We start from the raw sequence: 16,155 nt of genomic DNA on the forward strand, positions 1-16,155 counted from the left end.
TAGAAGCCCAGATGAAATGGGATAAATTTAAATATTTTTTGTACGGTTCTCCTTGCAAATGAATTCAAAGAACGCGATAAGCAAACTTACAATCTGCAAAACCCGCCACGTTATTTTACAATTTTGATGTTGGAAATATTAAAATGGTTTTAAAATTTAAATTTCTTTTGAAGTTCTTCAATCTTGTTTGCCACGGGAGGTAGCTGAATGCCGGTGATCTAGTATTTTTTTTAATGTCTGCACAGATCACCACCATTGGGACTTCGCTGACCATTTTATTTCGCTGTTGAAACTGACTTTATTTCGGAAGTTTTAAGCTTTATTCAGTTTTAGGAAAAAAAAGGAAATACTTTATTTAAAAATGTAAAATCTTGCTTTACAAAGAACTCATAAAAGGAATACTTGTATACATCAGCACTGCAGCAAAACTCTGAGCAGTACAGCATACGGTCAACATCTACATTTCTTAAAATTGGCAATGTATCAATACCACACCACAGATCTAGAGCAGACAATGTGGCACTTTGTGTAAATGAGAAAACAAATGAATATGTTGAGCATAAAACATGAAGCATATCTCCCAGGGTCTCATAGAAACCATGCACAACTTCACCTAAAATACAGTGAAATGACAATATAATTATACCAATCCCTATGGAAAACTGCATAGCATTAATCCACCTGGCCTCTCTAATCGCCTCCTTGTGAGCTTGGAACATCTTCACATTGTTCATGTTGGACTGCCAATACTTCACATATCCACCATGGTCAGCTGTCAGCATCCACATGTCATTATGAGACCAAGTCATGGCTCTAACTGGGCTGTCATGAGCCTGTAAAGGGGGAAAAAAAACATTCTCAGTTGCTCCATGTATATTCATTTCCATTTCACATCTCATCCACAATTTTTTTAAAAAAATACCATTATTTCAGATGCTTGTTTTTAGGAATATTTGTGTAGGCCTAGCAACTATTATTCCAGGAAAATGAACTCACAAGGGATGCTCAATACAATGAAGTTGACATATGTTAACTCCCATAGTTGCCTCCCAATGCTTTTGCATATGACAAATCTCAGCAAGTACTTCAATTGGAGGGGTAAATCAGGTTGCTGCTCCTGACAGAAAGGACACCCTCATCCATTGTCATACGCCAGCATGGTAGACCTGGCTAATCAGCCTACTAGTCCATCAGCAGCATCAAAGGTGTAATGGCACATTATGAGAATGCCAATATTTTACGGCAGTCACTACATATTAACAGAAACCAACCACAGCATAAATAACATCAAATCCTAACAACAGCTTGGGAATCTCTAAGCATATGACTTTATGCATTTACCTTATGAAAAGGTAATTCACTTAACATATGAATTAGGCAACTGAACATTACCATGAAAAGTTGACCAATCAAGGCTGAGTCTCTGAAAATCACAAGAAAAGCCCTAAAAGTGGTAAATGAAACACAAGAAACTTAAAGTAAAGGAGTCAAAGTGGGATGGTGATAAAAAAAAAGGAGTAAGAAAGCTAATCACTCTGTTGCAGAGCTTTGCTGATCTAAGTGTTGAGGTGATCCAACACATATAGGTGATCAGGAGAGAGTTTATTAGTTTTTTTTCTCTAACCTGATGTTCTGTGAAGCATTAACACAATTGAAAACAAAGATACGGTGATGGAGAAGTTAAATGGTGAGGCAGAATTGATCCTGAAGATAGTCATTGTGACATTCATTAATTTGGTGACAGGAAACAAGAGAAGATGAGGTTGTACAATTAAACGAACCACAAAAGAGAACTGATGCAGAACCAGAATAGTAATGGTTCTGTTTAAAACAAAAATAAAAGTTTCGTCTAACATGTGGCCTAACAGGTAAAATACATCAAAATACAACAGGAAAAGATAAAGCATTACTACAGAACACTTCCAGAACTCAACACATAACATTACATATTGTGGAAATGTTTGCAAGTCATTTCCCAACAAAGTAATGCAAACAAAAACAGAAATTGCTAGAAAAACTCAGCAGGTCTTGCAGCATCTGTGGAGAGAAATCACAGTTAACAGATCGGGTTCAGTGACCCTTCTTCAAAACATTTTCAGTTTTTCCAGCAACTTCTGTTTTTGTTCCTGATTTCCAGAATCTGCAGTTCTTTTGGTTTTTCATAAGGTAACTGCAAAAGTAAGAATTCAGCTCAATGGTGTAACTTTATTAAGGATCGACATCGAAGAAAGCAGTGGAATGGGAATAACAGGAGATGGAAAGAGACTTGGATGCATGTATTATTGAACAGTATAGGGAATTAACCAGTTCTTGGTAGAAAGTTTTAGGCAGGAAACGCTGAAGAAGAAAAATTATAGATGAAGAAATAATCTTCAATCAAATGAAGAAAATATAAATAACAAATACTTTAAATATTAGGACAAAAAACATGTGCTGAAGCATCTAGATGTGGTTAGAATAACTGAATAGAAGAATAAAACAAGAACAATGCATCTCCCTTTGGTATTGTGTGACAAAAGCTCAGTTGACTTTGACCATTGTAGCCCATAAGAACTATTTGTAATTATTAACTAATAGCAACAGGGAACGTTTGGTGAAAAGTACACCTAGTCAAAATTGTAAACTCGCAAAATACATGCACCTCAAAAGTATGATTCCAGGCAGCAGGCACTCAATCTCAGCTTGGATCATCAACAGGATGCACCAAGATACGTCATACTATCTTCAAAGAGCTGCAGGAAAATTTGGAATGAGGCCTCCCTGTCTTGCTTGCACAAATGGTTTGGAATTGAATTTGGTGATCTTCACAAAAGGTTTGAGTCGTTACCTAACCAAGTGGTCAGGAAACATGACAAGTTTGAGATGAACGTGGACAGAAACTTCAGAAAATGGAAAAAATTACAAAATCCAAGTCAGCATTGTACCAAGAGAAACGTGTCTGTTGTTATTGAATATAGCCCAGATGTCCAATTGTATAGCATTAATGGATTTCTCCTGAAGCGAGAAAAGACTACCTTGGTAACATCAGTTTTGCTGTTAGAAATTTGTCACTAGAAACAAAAACACTGAGTTCTACAACTCTGCTCTCCATTGCTAGGGCAGGCTAAACTATATGCTCTCTACTTGACTCCTCTCGAACCTGTCCGACCTCATTTGGCATTGAGTTGGAAACTCTCATACCTGCAAAATAGTTTCAAAGTTAAATGTGAGCCCATTCCAGAGAGTAAATTCGCCACTCGAAGCCCCAGTGACTAGCCGCCTTCCTTCAGGAGTCCACTAAACACAAAGCAAAAACAATTATTCATACATTCAAAAAAAAAGTTTGTTCAACACAAAGTGCAACAAATATATCTTACAGTCTTCTCTCTGATTTATTGCACCAATTGGAACAGGCACTGCAATTCCATTACAAATATATTTTGTACACGTAACTTTTAGTAAGGCTAAGCATTACTTTTGGCAATAAATATCTCTATTTGAGATTGAGTTGTACAGAAAGGAAACCATGTCATTACACAACTCTTTGAATTTATAAAGTATTTTTATGACTGCAAAGGCGCTTCAACTCACACACTAAAATCGATCCTTTGGGTAAAGCAAACCAATCAGAAAAGCACCTTACACAACTATTGCTCATTTGTAGTGGTTTGAACTGAAAATGGCTGCCAAGCAGCCAGATTGAAAGCAATTTCTTTTGCTCACGTTGGTTAAATCAGGATACGAGAACCCAAATGAGAACTTGAAATGGGCTAGAATTCCTGCTATTCAAAAGTTAATGATTTTGAAGGATCTTTCATGAACAGTACTACAAGAAGATCAGTTCTGAAGACAGGTCACTGGACCCAAAATGTTAACACTGCTTTCTCTCACAGATAATGCCAGACCTGCTGAGGTTTCCCAGCAATTTCGGTTTTTGCTTCATATTTCTATCATTTGCAGTTCTTTGGGGGGTTCTTTTGGTAGTTTTGGTTTCAGGTAATAAGGAGCGGTAAAAGGATTTTAATTAACATATGTTAGAGGGAAAACTGAAATGGAATTGGGTTTACTCCATCATACTTTACATTGCCAATATGGTGTACCAACACCACTGCAATATTTTTGAATCAGTTTGTATCAACTAGTTTAATTAAGGTCTACAATCCCTCCATTATACAGTAACAACAGAACTTGGATCAACAAAAGTTTCCTAGTACCAAACAGTGGGTTGAAATCAGTGAAGTTGCCATAGTCCCAGAGAACCATAGGTCACTGGTGGTGAGTTTAACCAAAGGGTCATCACGCTATAGGTGAGGGGTGAGGTTGAGAAGGTGGGATGTTCATGGTGATCTCAACCGGTATGGTAATTGAACCCATGTTGTTGGCATTACTTTGCATTGCAAAGCAGCCACACAGACAACTGAGCTAACCAGACCCCAGGTTGCAGTTGACAGGTTTTTTAACAGCAGTTTAATTCCAATTTGTTAAATTGTTTGGCAAAATCTAAAAGGGCTCAAAATAGATTACCTACTTAAACTATAACGCACATTATTTTGAGTACTCACCCTGACAACAAACACGGGACATTTCACTTTATTGGTTGAGGTTCTTACAAATTTTGTTGTCACAGCATTCATAGGATTCTGCAGCATTCCCATTGGTGGGACCAACTGGAAAACATCAGAAACAACAAAACTTTCACTGTTTGTGTTACTAAGCCAGACCAAAAAATAGCAGAGACATCAACAGAATGAAAACAATGGTAGAAGTCCACAAGAAAGCTAAGTCGATCAGAATCAAGACTGCTCAAACAGTCTGTGTGCAACTTAGTTCATTCTTTAAAAAAGTTTTATTCCTAATTCTTTAGTGATTGCAAACTACGGGAGACTATTTATGCACTGAAACTTTTACATTAGGGTAGTCCCTGAAGGGGTCAAAGAAATTCTCCAATCTTCTCTTCTGTCCATCTTTCTAAGAAAATGATGATCACATCTCATTTGTTTGTTCCCTAGATAATCAGAAGCCACGAATAGTTTTCCTTCTGAACTCTCAGGTACATACAAAGCCTCTCCTTATCTTCAGTCTCTTCCTTGCGATTTAGTTACATGACGTGGACAGGAGGTACAAGGCCAGCATTCATTTATACATCCTTAGGGTGGTTATGGTGTGCCATTTTCTTGAAGTCCTTAGAGCGTAAGTACATGCACAATGCCACTAGCAAGGGAGCTCCAGGATTTTGATCCAGCAACAGTGAAGGGACAATTCCCTATTTTCAAGTCAAGATGGTGTCAGACTAAAAGAGGAACTTGCAAGTGGTGGTGTTCCTGTGTGCCTGCCACCCTTCTTCTTAATGGTAAGGGTTGCAGGTTTGGCAGGTACTATCAAAGAAGTTTTAGCAAATTGCAGCAGTGTGTCTTATAGACAGTTCACATTACAACCAGAATACACCAATGGCAGGAGGAGTGAATGCTGAAGATGGTGGCTGGGGTGCCAATTAGCAGGCTGGACTGCATCAAGCTTTATCAGTGTCACTGAAAGCTGCACTCATCAAAGCAAATTGACATGATACCATCATACTCCCAATGTTCTTGTTTGTGGTGGACAGCGTTTAGTGAATCAGGAAGCTAATCACTCTCTGTAGATTATCTAGCTTCTGACTTACTGTTGGTAACCACAAGATTTCTGTGGCTGGTTCAGTGAAGTCACTGGTTGATGGCAGGAGAGTTGGCAATGCTACTGCCATTGCATTTCAAAGGCAGGTGGCAAGATTCTCTTTTATTATAGATCCTCATTAGCAGGCATTGCGTGCTATTTGGCACCCATTGATCAATTTCTGACTAGTATCTTGGTCTTGCTGCAATTACCTGATGAGTTACAAATAGACCAATGAGAATAAAAACCATCAAAACATCAGGCGAACATCCCCATTTCTCACTCTGTGATGGAGGGAAGCAATTAAAAATCATTTGAGTCTAGAACACTTCCTCGAAGAAGTCTTGCACCAATGTCCTATGCTGAGATGACTGACCTCAAACTTGCATCTTCCATCATATTAGATATAAATTCAGCTAGAGGACAGCTCCTCACCTCACCACAACATTCCACCCCAAAAATCTTGATTTGAATTGTACTTCCACTCCTCAATGCCAAGGTGAGTGACTCATCAGTTCTGGAATTTAATTTTCTAGTCCAAGCTTGGGCCAAGGCTGTAACACGCTTTGGAGCATTTGGCTCCTGGTCAAATCCAAATCAAATTTTGTCAAGCAGCTTATTGGTGAGCAAGTAACAGTATTTTCAATGATCCTTCCATCACTTTGCTGATTCGTGGAAATTGGCTGGGTAGGATTTGCCCTGCTTTTTATGGACAAGTGGTAACCAGTGTTCACGTTAAGCTGTGCAGCCACACAGCTGCTCCAAAGGTCCATGCACACCAATTGGTATGTCAGTGCATTAACTTCTGGTTTCTGTGCACACATATCAGAGGTCAGCGCAGAAAAAAAAAAATCAGAAGGAACACAGGTCATAACTAGTTTTCCACTTTATCAGATAGATATACTTAAACAGCTTGGCTATAGGCATGGCAAGATCTGGAGAATAACTCTTCAACTCTATAGCAGTAATGAGATAGGAGCGGAGGGCCTTTGCTTTGCCAACATTCTCATCCATTTCTTGATACCACAGAGTGAAGTGCACCAAATCAAAACGGATTTGGGAAAACCTAGAGCTGCAGTTGATGGCTGAAGCCCTAAATGGGACTTAATGACTGAAAGTGGTTGTAAATGCTTCAGCTTTGCCTTTGCACTCATGTTAATCTCCACCAACACTGGAGGATGGGGCTGCTCAAAAAGTCCCCTGTTGCTAGTTGTTTAGTTGTCCACCACCAACAGTAATTGGATCTGGCAGTGCTGCAAAGTTTTAATCTGATCTGTTCATTATGAAATCACTTTGTTCCATCTGCAGCATGTAACCTTCACTACTTAGTATACATGTGTGTAGTTTCACAGATTGGCACCACATTGTCAGCTAGATATGATGCTGCTCCTGACATGCCCTTCTATACTCATTGAATAACTAAGGGCAACAAGTGGTATACAAGACAAGGAGGTTATAAATTGCAGCAGAATACAATTCTGCTGACAGCTCGCATCACATAGATGTCTAGTTATAAGCCACTAGATCGATTTTGAGTCTATTCCATTTAGTGCAGTGGTCATGCTCCAATATATTATGGAGGATATCCTCACTGCAAAGATGGTTCTTTGTTCTCCACAAGGACTGTGGTCACTCCTACATACCATCACGGACAGATGGATTTCCAACAGGTAGGTTGGTGAGGATGAGGTCGAGGAGATAATTTCTTCATGAATGGCTCTCCCTAGCAGAGGCCCAGTCTGGTAGCTAAGTCAGATTCAGCCAGCGGCGATAGTGTGGCATCTTGTCAGTGCATGATAAAATTTGTTTCAATTTAATGAAAATGATGCCCGTCTGTCCACCCGAAGTATTTTTAATCTCAGCTCATTCTTTCTTCAAATTCACTCAAAGCGAGTAATTCTAAGAGTGCCTTTATTTATATGCCATCAGGTTAATTTTTGTTACACAATTTATTTGGGTTATGTATACAAACAGAGCCATATTCATGAAATAAAAGTTCATTACCAGTGGATGTAGCTGTTCTGCCATCTAATATACAAAAGTAAAGTGCAAATACCCTTGCCATTAAAATGAAACAAACAGCATCAAAACTTTGAAACAAAGCCACAAAACCAGAGCAGCCCATTGAAATGGTACAGGCAATTTGCAAAAGCTTGCTGTGAGACGCTTACATCATTGTAATAAGCGGAATCAGGTTGGATTGCTCGAAGGTCTCGGTGATCCCTCTGCCAAACTCGATTCTAAAATTGAAAAAAAAAAAACAATTAGAAAGAACCAGGCAAGAAAAATAATGTACATACTCATCAGACATGTTAAAAGGGAAAAGAATAGAGTTACTGATCTTACACACAATGTTGTGTACTTAATACAGCATTACATTCAGTATGAATGATCTATTCGCTAGACTACAGATAAATCAGTTTCCTTGAATTTTTATCCTTAACTGCAGCATATCAATGTCTCTTGTTCTATATTTACCCATTGTTGTCAGCACTTTCATTCGTCTTGCAGACTATTATTAATTATCAATAATCCTCCCGGCTGGAAGAGATGCCAGATTACATAACATAAGCCCTGTATTTTTAAACATACAACCAGCATTCATTTCAACTTCTGAGTATTCACTGATTAAGATGTTCTGGCAAATCAAAGGAACATATAACCTCCAAAGTAATGTTCCAGAGAGCATTGCAACATCTATCAACAGTACTTCTGAACTTGCTTTGAACAAAATGATGAGAGTGGTCTACTCAGTTACTTTTTTCTAAGTTTCATGATTCCACACCTCATCTTTCTCGCTGCTGGAGTCTAAAGATTTCCCCGGACTCTGCAGCAACTGTCAGTGTGGAGAAGATCTCACCCCTTGCCATCACTTACAAGTTCCTTGCAAGTTCCTCTTTTAGTCCGACACCATCCTGACTTGAAAATAGGGAACTGTCCCTTCACTGTTGCTGAGTTAATCCAGAAAGAGCAGACAGACTCAGGTCAAAAGAAGCACAAGTAAGGAAGACTGACTCAACAGTTTTGCACCAGCAATAAAAAATGATGATTTAAGTAGCAATTTCAAAACGTATAATTTCCAAACTTTCAGCTCCTCTTACGTCAAAAGAATTTTTAAAACAACAGGCTTTGCAGCTTCTGAGTCTAATGAAACATTCAGTGAAAGTTCTATCCAGGAAACTGCCTTTTCTTCTTTGAGATAGCTGATCTCAAGGCAGCACTAGAACTGCTTCACTGTTCCTGGGTTTGGAGAAGGGAATACAGGCAGGGGTAAGGGGAATAAAAAGAAACTTAAAAAAGGTGTTTAGGAACTTCATTCAGGTCTTAGTAGAGTGGGAGATGTTTGTCTTCCTTGATTTGTCAGGCATCTTAGCAAATAAACGGCAGAACAGTGTGCAATACCAAAAGCGGCCAGGGTGTTGGATACAACTCGAGGGTTCTAGTAATGTACAGCATTGCAGAGTTCAGTTGGATATCAGCAGGTCGAGTACAGTTACTTCTGGTCCATCCCAATGCACAGTACTCCACTCGGCTGCAAGATACGCAAAAACTATTACTGGTGTTCAAAGCAGTGATGTTAATGCCCTCCAGTTATGTGCTTGCCAATATCCAGGCCACTTTGGCCACAGTCATCTTTTGGGTGGCTAGCTTCTTCAGTTGTTTATGGAGTGTACATGCCAGAATTTATATGTCGTTCAGACGGAAAAATTACAAAACCTTGTATGAATGAATATACAAGCGCCAATAACAAGAACAAAGATTTGTGGTTGCCATTCTCCAGATGATGAGTCAACTACTGTTGAAATGCTGAAGTCAGGAGGTCTAAAGAGTTAATTACAGGAGGGCAGAAAATGGAAGAGCACAGCAACTATTCTATTCTAGACCAAAGTTTGGAAACAATTTGCTTACCTACTGTCTTGCTGCAGATAGCGAAAGAGGAAGGAAAATATCTTTGATAGACAAAGGAAATGACAGACATTGAAAAGTGCAGTTGCCTTCAAAAAGATCCATTTTTTTGTTAGTGGAATGTCCAAAACATGATTAAACCTTTGAGCAATATGTCTAAAGTTGCCAGAGTTATTTGTATAGGTCCGGGTGTCCCTTTGGGAGAAACAGTGTCTTTTGAGATTGGTAAGAATAAACATTTATGTGCTTAAAAAGTGGATCAACCTATTGGAACCATCAATCTGTTAAAGCATTTAAATTTTAATGAAACTGATGAATTTGCAGTTCAAAACAAAAAAATTCAGAGCTTGTCATTTCACTACATCCACTAATATCCATCTGAGGGCTATCATATGAAATTACTGCAACATGACTGAGTCCACAGCCTAATGTTATCAGTGAGGTGGCTGTCAGCTCTCAGTTTGATTCACAGCTCTAAATATTCTGAAGTTATTTGATATGGGGCTACGAACATAAATGCTTATCTTTAGAAGGGACAGGGCAGTGCTTTAGGGCATTTTTGAAACTGCGTTTTACAAGTCTCCGACTTCAAGGCCTTCCTTTCATACAGCCGATGGCTGCCTTTGAACTTGCTCAGGAAGCAGTGAGCCTGATTAGTTAACTTCTATCTCCCCGAAATGAAAATCTGATCAGCCAAGCTACCTTCTCCTAAGTCCAGTTTCTGGAGTCAAGACCTTTCTGAATTTTGCTTTGCAAGAGTGAACATCATGGCTTTTGTTTATCCTATCTCAAATATACTGTGATTCAAGGAACACCAAATTGAAAATGACAAAACATGACTGTCTATCATCTTTGTACATCTTATTGATTTGGCCCCTGAACTTTGACCCACTTCAAGCATCTAATTCCCTTTAGAAAGTTATTATGAACCTGCTTTAGGTTGTGTACGCTGTATCACAACAATTCGTTGCTTGGTATACATTTTTCAACAGGCCTGTTTCTTCTGCCAATCATCTAAAATATAAGTTCACTAGTTAAACACATGCATACAAATATAAGAAAGAGAGAGGGTACTTCTTGACCCACCCCACCATTTGATTATAAGTCATTGTGGCTTCAAATTCATCTTCCTGCCTACCCTCCCACATCCTTTTGACTCCATTGTTTATCAAGGATCTATCTCAGTGAATAAATATAAATTTAAAATATCCAGTGATGCTGACCCTTCGCTCTCTGGGGTAAAGGGTTCTACAGGCTCTCAAGCATGAGGAAACAAGTCTATTACTATCTTAAATGAGAGACACCTCATTTTTAAAATTGCATTTCCCAGGTCTAGTCTCTCCAACGGGGGAAGTGATAAGGGGAAACATTCTTTCAGCATCCACCTGGTCAACTCACTTCAGGATTTTGAGTTTGAGTAAAGACACCTCCCATTTTTCTATACTTCAATGGATCCTGGCCCAATCGGTCATAAGATAATGCCCGTTTCTAGGAATCAGTCAAGTGAAGCTGTTCTGAATTGCTTCTAATGCAATTATGTTCTTTCTTACATAAAGTAACTGCACACAGTACTCTAGGTTCTAATATTTCTGCCACTGGAAGCAGTTTCTTCTTAATTATTGCCTCAAAACCCTTCCTGCTTTTGTACATCTGTTAAATCTCTCCATAATCCTCTATGTTCTTATTAATGCCGGCACTTTAGTGCAATACTTAAGGAATGCTGTGCTGTTGGAGGTTCCACCCAAGTTTACCTATTTCTTCTTCTACAGCCTGACTTCATAGTCTGTAAAGCCTTTTTGACATTCAATGGCTGTGAAAAGTGCTACAAGCTTTTTTAAGGAAAACTTGACAAATGTTTCTAGTCTCTTCACATTCACCGAAGTCCTGAATTCTGGTGCATTTTAAGTCTCCTCTGCACTCGCTTGGAAGCCTTCTTTATAGCATGAACGGGTTTGAAACAAATCCATAGTTACTTTATGGATGTAACCAATCACAATCCATTAGCCATAAGGATGTAAGCAAAGGAGGATTGTGGTATTCTCAGCTAACTTTTTGCATGGAATTAGGCAAACTATAATGAGCAGTGATGTAGTAAATATCTCACTGACACAATTTAATCATTTAAGTTAGTGAAAGTAAATTGAATTTTATTTTTTTTATTTATCTCATGCTTACTTAAAGTGAACGCAAATCAGAGCAGAGAACTACACCCTGAATCTAATGCTCTCTACACCAGAGCTCAATGTTTCTTATGGAATGACTGCAATTGTCCACAGTGAAATTGTTCAGTTTCCTAGTACTAAGAGTAAGCACAAAGTACATTATGTGACAGATAAAGAGTAAAGCACATACTCAGTTATACTGAAAGAAATTTGCTTATCATTCTAGGATATGTACAGAGAGAGTTAGGTCACTAAGAAAAATATTAGGGTAATTTTAGGGCAGCACGGCGGCTTAGTGGTTAGCACTGCTGTCTCACAGCACCAGGGACCCGGGTTCGATTCCACCCTTGGGCGACTGTCTGTGTGGAGTTTGCACATTCTCCCCGTGTCTATGCGGATTTCTTCCGGGTACTCTGGTTTCCTCCCACAGTCCAAAGATGTGCAGGCTACTTGGACTGGCCATGCTAAATTGCCTGCAGTGTTCAGGGACGTGTAGATTAGGTGGGTTATAAGGGGATGGGTCTGGGTCGGATGCAGTGAGGTTTGGTGTGGACTTGTTGGGCCGAAAGAGCCTGTTCCCACACTGTAGGGATTTTATGATTTACTGGTTACTGAAAGACATCAGCTTGTTTACAATGTGGCCCCTTCCTTCCCAGAACAATCACAAGCATTGTATGGCAATATCAAAAAGAGAGTATGGGTATTACAAGCTAGAGGAAATAGACTACTCTCTCACCTTTTGAAAGATACGAAATTAGCATTAACGTCCAATTGAGACAGCTGTTTCTATACATAACAGAATTTGATAAAGGCCATGAAAAAACTGCTTATACGTATTTCAGTTAGATTTCCGATAAGATACAATTTCAAGGTTAGGTCCCAGACAACCTCCACCAAATCCCCGACATATTCGATGGCAGCATTCATGGAAGGGATATCTTTCCTCTTTTTATGTGCATCAGTGTCCAAATACAAAGCAAACTGAAAACACAGTATCGACCCTATCCTGAAGCGTGCAGCATACATAACAATTCAAAACTTTCATTTCCAAATAGAGTCCACAGAAGAGAAGCAACTCAAAAGTGGAGCAATCTATGCTAACTGCAAAATGTCCTGTATTACTAGTGGTATTTATCTGACAAAATTATGAAAGCCAAAGTAATAGTGCAGACATTCTCCAAGTTGAAACTATTAGATATCAATATTAGCAAAGAAACTGGATATGGCATCATAGTATGTAAAGAAAAAAAACATCAGGAACAGCATAAATGACATAGAAATGAATAGGCTGCAAGTCAAAACAAATGGACAGGGTGGAAATTACAGTGAAGCTGTACATTGGAGAATTCAGGGGCACAGTGAGCCAATACAGATTTGATCTTCACTCTATTCGATCTTGACTGAGAGAGATTGGCTTCAGTCGTCTTCATGAATAGGAAAGGGTAGTCTTTCATGGCTTACCATGAACATTCCCATAAACAGCTCACGTAGTAGAACTCAAAAAAAGTGGACTGAAAATCAAATATAATCCAAGACATATCATCAGCTTGTGGGGAGAAAATAGTCATACAAGCAAATACAATGCAGGATGTAGGTACAGATAGGACAGGGCAAATTGGGAGAAAAGTTCAACCTAATTTTGATATTGGAGAAAATACTTCAAAATTAGTATCACAGGACATGATTTTAATCCCCCCGAGTGCGGTTGGTTTGGTTAAAAGGCCAAATATTAAATATCCCCAATAGGAAACCCAGTCTCCTCAAATCTACATATATCTGGTCTTAGCAGAAGGTTGGGCGTCCTCTGCACTATCGGGAGGCAGGGGTCAGTGAAATCTTAAACAGTTTGCGCATTTTCATTCTGACAATGTTTCAACTATTTTGTCTGGGTTTCTGTGAAAAAGCACCCATCTCACTTTCACGATCTACACCACCTGCTCCAATAATCGTTGATCATCTTCAACCTTTACCTCTCTCCACCCGAAACCATTACAGTCAGCCATTCCTATGCTGCAGGATTACCCCACTGACAGGTAGCCATGCCGGGCATTAAGGCTGACGTTCAACTAGAATAATCAATTTAAAAATTCAAGAGTTTAACTCCACAGCATTTTTGGAAACAGATTTTTGGACTTCCTGACTATAACTCTAGCCTACGGAATATCAGGCATAAGGAAACTTACAACTTTGGAGGCAGTCATTAAAACCACCTCACCACACACACAATATTGGGCATACAACACAAACAGATTTTTTAACACAGGACAAATTATTTTCCACAATAAGATCATAAGATATAGTTCCTGTAGCTTTCAAGATAACCAGTTATCAGAAGAAAAGGTTTCCTGCATTCACAATGTAACTGATCATTTTTAGGAAAATTAAGGTTCCTGTCTAGACTGCAACAAGAAATAGGATTCTGTACTGTCAGGAAATTTTGTGGTTTCATGTCAGTTGGAGTAATGGCCAAATTTGCACTTTATGATTCTATGCCTTTAAAGAGTGCATGCTATACCTTCAGAAAACCATCAGGAGTGACGAAAGCCCTTCACTTCAAGGAATGGCTTTTTGAGAGCAAAGTCAGTGTTATGTCAGCAAACACAGACGCCAATTTGCATGGGGTGGGCTCCCAGAAATTGCAAATGAGATAAATACCTGGCTACAAAACTAAAATGCTGGGAAGTTGAAATAAGTTAGAAAATACTGGAAACGTTTAAGTCAGGTAGCATCTATAGGGAAATTGAGTTAATATTTCAACGTTTCCTCCCACAGTCCAAAGACATGCAGGTTAGGTGGACAGGCTGGGGAAAATGCAGGGTTACAGGGATAGGGTAGGAGGGGGGGTCTGGGTGGGATGCTCCTTCGAGGGTCAGTGTGGACCTGATGGACCAAATAGCTTGCTTCCTCTCTGTAGGAATTCTATGATTCTATGAACTTGCATGCATATATCACCTGTAAAATAGTAAGCACCCCAATGAAAAAGACAGCAAACAAAATTCAACATTAATCAATGAAGAGGTATTCGGAAAACCTTGGCCAGAAGTAGGTTACAAGGAGCATCCTAAAAGGAGAAACAATGAGAGTGTGAGACATAGAAATTCTAAGACCTAGGGCCCAGACAGCTGAAGGCATAGCTACCAGCAGTGAGGTAATGGTTGTGCCTGAAAAGCCTGGAAACAGAGACAGCCAAGGGAAAAGGGATTTGAAAACAAGGATGAGAATTTTAAAACCAGACATCAGCTGATCAGCAGCCAGTGTAGTTCAGCAGACAACAATGGTTGCGAAAGACCTGCTGCCAGTTCGGTAATGGACAGTAATTCGGATGAGCTGAAATTAAGAGGGGTGGTAGATAGGTGGTCAGTCAGGAATGCAATAGAATAGTCAAGTCTGGATGTAACAAAGGCTTGGATGCAAATTTCAGCAAAAGAGCTAAGGCAGCAGTGAAGCCTAATGATATTACAGTGGTGGAAGTAGCGGCCTTGATGATGCAGAAAATATGGGTGAAAGCTCAATTTGGAGTCGAAGGGATGTTAGTCTTGCAAATAGTCTAGTTGACGATCTTAGCCAATGACCAAGCAGAGGATTGGAACAATGATAGATAGGGAATAGAGATGCAAGTAAGGACGAAGGACAATGATTTTGGTCTTCCTGATAATCAGTTGAGAGGATACTTCTGCTCATTGGGACTTTATGTTGGACCAACTGCATGACAAATTAGAAATAATGCAAGGTGCAACAGAGATGTAGTGAAACAGAACTGCATCAGCAGCATACATGCGGAATTAGACATCTTCTATTTTCCCAGATAACATCACTTCTTGGCAGCATGTAGATGAGAAACAGCGGGTTTTGCAGGGGGGCAAAGGTAAGACTCCTGGAATATCCCAACAATAAGTGTCAATGATCTTGTCAGAATAGGAATAATTGGAAGTATAGAAACAATGAGAGGTTGGGTGGGGGGGTCAAAGCAAAGAAAGTGTAGTAAGGATGATGCGTAATAAGGTGGAAAGTAGGAATAATTAAATGACAAAATGACGATGCAAGACAAAGTGAGGGGGTGTAATGGCATAGAAATGAATGCGGGTCTGCAGGAACTGTAAATCTCAAAACCAATCGCTGCACCCACTGCGAGAAAAATAGGGATGTTGATCGAAGGTTGCCTAAATTAGTGTTAAGTTTAGAAGGCTGTAAAGTTCCTCATCAAATGTTTTCATTAAGCTTTACTGGAATACATAGGAGAGAGAGGATAGAAGAGTTTTGTATTCATTCCATGCTTTTTTCGCAACCATCAGTTGTGTCTCAACATTTTACAGCCAAAGTACGTTTTAGGTGTAGTCGTTACTGTAATATAGAAAATGTGGCAGCCAATTTGCACACAGCAAACTCCCATAAACAAAGTGATAAATGACCAGGTAATCTGCCTTTGTGATGTTGATAAATATTTGCCAGGACCAGCGAT

At 39.3% G+C, this 16,155-nt stretch overlaps 1 protein-coding gene across 3 annotated transcripts in view; it reads right to left on the reverse strand.

The window, feature by feature from the left end:
• The window catches only part of wdr33 (WD repeat domain 33), a 104,470-nt gene that overhangs the window by 61,579 nt on the left and 26,736 nt on the right, over positions 1-16,155 (reverse strand). For all 3 annotated transcript variants that reach the window (XM_020511131.2, XM_048604225.1, XM_048604226.1), the window contains 4 exons: positions 7,800-7,868; positions 4,542-4,646; positions 3,181-3,276; positions 682-833 (listed from right to left, as the gene is read on the reverse strand). In XM_020511131.2, coding sequence (XP_020366720.2) covers positions 682-833; positions 3,181-3,276; positions 4,542-4,646; positions 7,800-7,868 — 422 coding nt within the window. The remainder of the gene's footprint in view (positions 1-681; positions 834-3,180; positions 3,277-4,541; positions 4,647-7,799; positions 7,869-16,155) is intronic.

This window comes from Rhincodon typus, chromosome 13, assembly GCF_021869965.1.
Source record: "Rhincodon typus isolate 14 chromosome 13, sRhiTyp1.1, whole genome shotgun sequence".
Classification (NCBI taxonomy): Eukaryota; Metazoa; Chordata; class Chondrichthyes; order Orectolobiformes; family Rhincodontidae; genus Rhincodon; species Rhincodon typus.